We start from the raw sequence: 6,000 nt of genomic DNA on the forward strand, positions 1-6,000 counted from the left end.
AATAGTCAACATACCTGAGTTAGTGACCCAGGTTGCCATCTGAATTCCCCAGGCCTATCTGCGCATACATAACTTCCAACCAATGTTCTACCATCAATTTGATCATCCATCTGGATAGATAGAACTGCAAAAGAGAATAAGAGCATAAACAATTAATAATGTGAAAATGTATTATCATAGAATAAAATGAAGAATGATCAGAAAATAACAAAGATGCAAAAATATTTAAGGTAAAATATTTGAAAAATAGTAAACTAAGCAAGCACATATCAGGTGCATAGCAGATGCTATTCCAGACAGGACATCAATTCAGCTTACTCCCAGATGTTCTAGTCTAATAAGTAAATCTGAGTGGTCATAGAAGTTTATTCTATGAATTGAGGATTGAAACCCAAGATACTTGCACCATCAAGCTATAACATCTACGTAGAGCCAAACTTAGTTACCATAGTCCCAAAAAAAAACATGCAATGATAATCTACATCAGAACCACATGGAACTGGGGATCTGAACCAAATTAAAAACAGAGGGACCAAACATACCTCTGTTTCCACTATCCTGAGCTAGCTTGGCAATAAAAGCAGATTTCCCAGAGCCAGAGGGGCCATATAAAAGAACAGGCCACTTCTGACTAACTGCCAATAGAATTCTTTCATAGCTTTTCTTCAACGATGAGGTCAATATGAATGTATTACTTCCTGATATGCCAGCCCTAAAATAACACAATTACAAATATGATTCAAAAGGTAAACTGTTTTCCAAGTAAAATACAGGGGCACACATCAAGTACTCATCAACATCGAGAAGCAACAACAGATAAACCAAGGGAAAGCAAGAGAGGTGCAGTTTATGAAATTTTAAGCACAATTAAAAGCAGAATAAATGGTATTCAACCTACAATGCAAAATCAAAATTATAAATGGCAGAATAAATGCAAGTGTTTGAATTTAGAGTAAAAATGAGCTAATACCCTTTAACCACACGTTGACTCTTAAAAGGTGGCGGCAACTCATGACGCTTTGGTGAGCTAACAGACAGAGAGTTAAAGCCGAAAGATTGTGAACAGGACTCTCCATTAAAATCTGTGCTTTTGTTGGGAGAAACAGACACAGAATCTGGAACTGGCTCAATATACCAGCTAGCTTTCTCTAGTGATGTGTCCTGACAGAACTCTTCCCACCTGAACGTAACAAGTTGTATTATATAAAACATTCACAACTCTATGTACAACAGGCAGCAAAACACTTACCGTAATAGGCACGCAAATGCTTCCTCATCTCCAATACTCAAGCTTTCTGTAGCTTTATAACCCAATTTGAGCAAAACTCCTAATATTTGTACCGCACACCATGTAAGGTCCGGTTTTTGAGTCTCTTTTTTAAGACTCAAAAAATAAGACCAGTCCCAACGCTTTGAGAAAAAATCAGGTTCCACTAGGAGGAGGCGGTATGATATTCGGTAAACACACAATGCACGGATCTCAACCTAGGAAAACAGAAAAAGGTCATTATTATGAATACAAAAACTTAAAAAATAATATTATCATTAATATTAGGACATCGAAATAGGGGACTCACGCCAAGTCATTACTCATTACAAGAATGGGACAGTAGCACTGACCTTAACTTGTTTCCCTAAAAGTCTCTGAAATGGAGGAGGAGCAAAATCAAAATACCTTAATATGGAACTGTATCAAATAGAATAACACCAATCAGAGAAAGTTAGAACCGTACAATGGCCACATATCTACAAGGCTTCAATTAGAAACCAAGACTATCAATTATAAATAGGGGCCACCTGTGTTGTAGACAAAGTAATGGATGATGAGATAATACTAGTATACTACAACTTAGAGCACACCACTGTATGGATTCTCATCTATCCATGTAAAGAACCACCAGCAAAATTTGAATTAAATCCCCAAATATAAACTTCAATCTACTATATACTATATTTTACAGGAAAGAAGGAAATCACCAACCTCAGTATAAAAGGAAACATGTCAAAAGCACGACAGAAGGCCAAACAAGCATGCTCATGGAGATCTAAACCCCTTTTTCGTTTACTATAAAACTCTATGACATCAACAACTTCATCCAAAACTTCATTTTCCAGAACAGTATCCTCAGCATTAGAACTCAAATTCTGTACAAGACGAAGCAAGGCAATAGCTTTATCTACAAAATTTCGAGCAATTGGACGGAAACACCCCATCAAAGGAATTGTATAATTGGGGTGAAGAAACACCCCCACCAACATATCAACTACTTCATCTTCTGTGATCAACTGTCCCTACAAAAGAAAATACGAAAAAAAAATAATTTTAACTAAAAAAAGGCTATCTAGAGAAAATCAAGTAACAACAGCATTAGCAACTAATAACAACAATTCAATTAAACCTGTTCTTACTTGAACCGAATCACAAAGCCATACCTTCTGTGCTAAAGAATCAAACTTCGGAAGTGATTCAAGTTTAGGGCATCTATCAAGAAACCTCCGAAGCGAAGCTTGCACATTAAAGCTACCATCTAACGCCATTAAACCCTGAAAAGAAAACTTTGCACCACACGTAACAGGGTAAACACAGAAAAACAGAAAGAAAATTATAATTTATATATATAAGTAAAAATTGAAAATTAGTTTAAATGATGAGAGGGGGGGAAAAATGTGTGAGTGGAGAGGAGGAGATGCCGCTGCTACGCCGAAGGGGAGACTCTGTTGTGTGCTGTGTGTGAAAGAAAGGGTTCAAAGCTTCAACGAAACTGCTTAAACCCTTGTTTGTGACAACACACTGCCTTAAACCCTAATAAGTATTTGTTTCCCCGTTGTTTTCCCCGTTGTGGCTGTAGTTCAAACTTCAAAGTATTTTCACCAATGCCCCGGGAAAAGCATTATTTACATAAAAGTATACCTCCAACGAGTCCACGTTACAAAATACTCTTGGAAGATTAAAGCGACAAAAAACGTGGCTCAGAATTCGGTGGTCCATAATCTTTGGAGTGATCCCATTAGAAAATGTTTTTAGAGTTTTTTTAACAATTGTTACATAATTTTTGAATTAATTTTTATTACAAATTAATCTCATATATTTTATTTAATTATAAAAATTATTTTTTATTTTATCAATTATCTATTATATTTATTAATAATCAAATACAAAAACAACAATCAATTATATCCTCTATTGATCCTAATAAAGCTTTTGACCATTCCAATCGATAAAAATATTAAAGAGTAATTACCCAAATCAGTCCCCGAGGATTTTAGAATCGGACATTTTAGTCCCCAAGAAAATTAATACACATATTAATCCCCAAAGTTTTACTCCGGCAGACAAATCAGTCCCTAGTTCATTTTACGGCAGTGTAATTATCCAAATCAGTCCCAAAAGATTTTAAAAACGGACATCTTAGTCCCCAAGAAAAACTAATGTACAAATCAATCCATAACGTTTCTCTTTGTTAGACATAATAGTCCCTCGTCCAAAAATAAAATAAAATAAAATAATAATTATTATTAATTGCTCAATAATATTGTATTATATTTTTGTATTTTTTAGACAAAATAATGATAAATTTATTCATTAAATTCTTATATATATATATATATATATAATTATATATTGTCACTTAATAATAATAATAATAATATAAAATTACTAGAGATTATTTTACAAAAAATTTAAAATTAAAACCATTTGATATTTTTGTATTTAATATAATCAAAAGATGGCCTACGTTAAAAAAATATATATATTTGTATTAAAAAATATGTATTAAAAGAAAAATTTTTATTGAATTTATATTAAATATTTTTTTTAATACAAAACATTTTTTTTAAAATATACATCTTTTAATTATATTAAATACAAAAATATCAATGATTTTAATCTTGAATTTCTTGTAAAATAATCTCTAATAGTTTTATTTATTATTATTATTATTATTATTATTATATTGAGTGACTATATATATATATATATATATATATATATATATATATATAAGAATCTAATGAATAAATCATTATTTTTATCTAAAAAATACAAAAAAATCATGGTATAATAGTATTATGTAATTAATAATAATAATAATAATAATAATAATAATAATAATATAATAATAATCAATAAAATTATTAAAGATTATTTTATAAGAAATTCAAGGTTAAAACTATTTGATATTTTTATATTATATAATCAAAAGATGTAATATTTTAAAAAAAATATTTGTATTAAAAAATATGTATTTAATATAAATTTAAATTAAAATATTTTCTTTTATACATTTTTTAATACAAACATATATATTTTTTTTACTAGGACATTTGATTATATTAAATACAAAAATATCAAATGATTTTTAACTTTAAATTTCTTATAAAATAATCTTTATTGAGCAATTAATAATAATTATTATTTTATTTTATTTTATTTTGGACGGGGGACTATTATGTCTAACAAAGAGAAACGTTAGGGATTGATTTGTACATTAGTTTTTCTTGGGGACTAAGATGTCCGTTTTTAAAATCTTCGGGGACTGATCTGGATAATTACACTGCCGGAAAATGAACTAGAGACTGATTTGTCTGCCGGAGTAAAACCTTGGGGATTAATATGTGTATTAATTTTCCTTGGGGACTAAAATGTCCGATTCTAAAATCCTCGGGGACTGATTTGGGTAATTACTCAATATTAAATTTGATCTCGTGACGTTCGTCCATGGCTTCCAAATCGTGTTTCCTTGAAATTCAATCGATTGGTTTATCAAAACAATCGATTGAATTGTAACTCAATCGATTGAATTACAGTGTATCACAAAACAATCGATTAAAAATTGTAAGGGAGAATGGTTTTCACTTAAACTAATCGATTATTTATACTTTCCAATCGAATGAATGCCCAAAAACAATCGATTGTTCTCAATCGATTGAATTCACGAAAACAACATGAATTTGCCAAATACAATCGATTGAAAAGTGATGACATTGAAGTTTTAGCCAAATTCAATCGATTGGTAATGTAATCCAATCGATTGGAAGGTGATAAAGTTGAATTTTTTGCCAACTTCAATCGATTGGTAATGGCAAAAAATTCAACTTCATCACCTTCCAATCGATTGGATTACATTACCAATCGATTGAATTTGGCTAAAACTTCAATATCATCACTTTTCAATCGATTGCATTTGGCAAATTCATGTTGTTTTCGTGAATTCAATCGATTGAGTAACAAAAACAATCGATTGTTTTTGGACATTCATTCGATTGGAAAGTATAAACAATCGAATGGTTTAAGTGAAAACCATTTTACCTTACAACTTTCAATCGATTGTTTTGTGATACACTGTAATTCAATCGATTGAGTTACAATTCAATCGATTGTTTTGATAAACCAATCGATTGAATTTCAAGGAAACACGATTTGGAAGCCATGAAGGAACGTCACGAGATCAAATTTAATATTTTAATCTATTGGAATGGCCAAAAGCTTTATTAGGATCAATAGATGATATAATTGGTTGTTGTTCTTGTATTTGATTATTAATAAATATAATAGATAATTGATAAAATAATAATTTATAAAATAAAAAACAGTTTTTATAATTAAATAAAATATATGGGGTTAATTTGTAATTAAAATTAGTTCAAAAACTATATAACAATTGTTAAAAAAACTCTAAAAATATGTTTTCTAATGGGACCATTAAGTGGTCCAAAAGTTATGGGACTACCAAATCCTGAGCCAAAAAACATCTAAAAACATTTTTAAATGGGAGAAAATAATCAAATTTTATGTACGGATTTAGCCAAAATTTGTTTTAAGAAGTAAGAACACTTCTAAAAAATATAATAATAGAAAAATTTTTATATTTTTTATGTATTTAATGAATAAAAATATAAAAAAATTATTTTTAATTTTTTATCAAATATCTTTTATAATATTTTAAAATATATCTTTAGAATACATACTAATAAAATTCATTATATTATATTATATTA

The 6,000-nt window shown here is 29.5% G+C and overlaps 1 protein-coding gene across 1 annotated transcript in view; it reads right to left on the reverse strand.

The window, feature by feature from the left end:
• LOC130947679 (midasin) overlaps positions 1-2,814 on the reverse strand; it is a 42,134-nt gene extending 39,320 nt beyond the window's left edge. The window contains exons 1-7 of the mRNA XM_057876381.1: positions 2,434-2,814; positions 1,982-2,292; positions 1,621-1,687; positions 1,250-1,485; positions 971-1,180; positions 543-712; positions 15-124 (exon numbers count right to left, since the gene is read on the reverse strand). Coding sequence (XP_057732364.1) covers positions 15-124; positions 543-712; positions 971-1,180; positions 1,250-1,485; positions 1,621-1,687; positions 1,982-2,292; positions 2,434-2,538 — 1,209 coding nt within the window. The 5' untranslated portion in view covers positions 2,539-2,814. The remainder of the gene's footprint in view (positions 1-14; positions 125-542; positions 713-970; positions 1,181-1,249; positions 1,486-1,620; positions 1,688-1,981; positions 2,293-2,433) is intronic.
• Between the last annotated feature and the right edge of the window lie 3,186 nt (positions 2,815-6,000).

The sequence above is a fragment of the Arachis stenosperma genome, chromosome 9 (assembly GCF_014773155.1).
Source record: "Arachis stenosperma cultivar V10309 chromosome 9, arast.V10309.gnm1.PFL2, whole genome shotgun sequence".
Taxonomy (NCBI): Eukaryota; Viridiplantae; Streptophyta; class Magnoliopsida; order Fabales; family Fabaceae; genus Arachis; species Arachis stenosperma.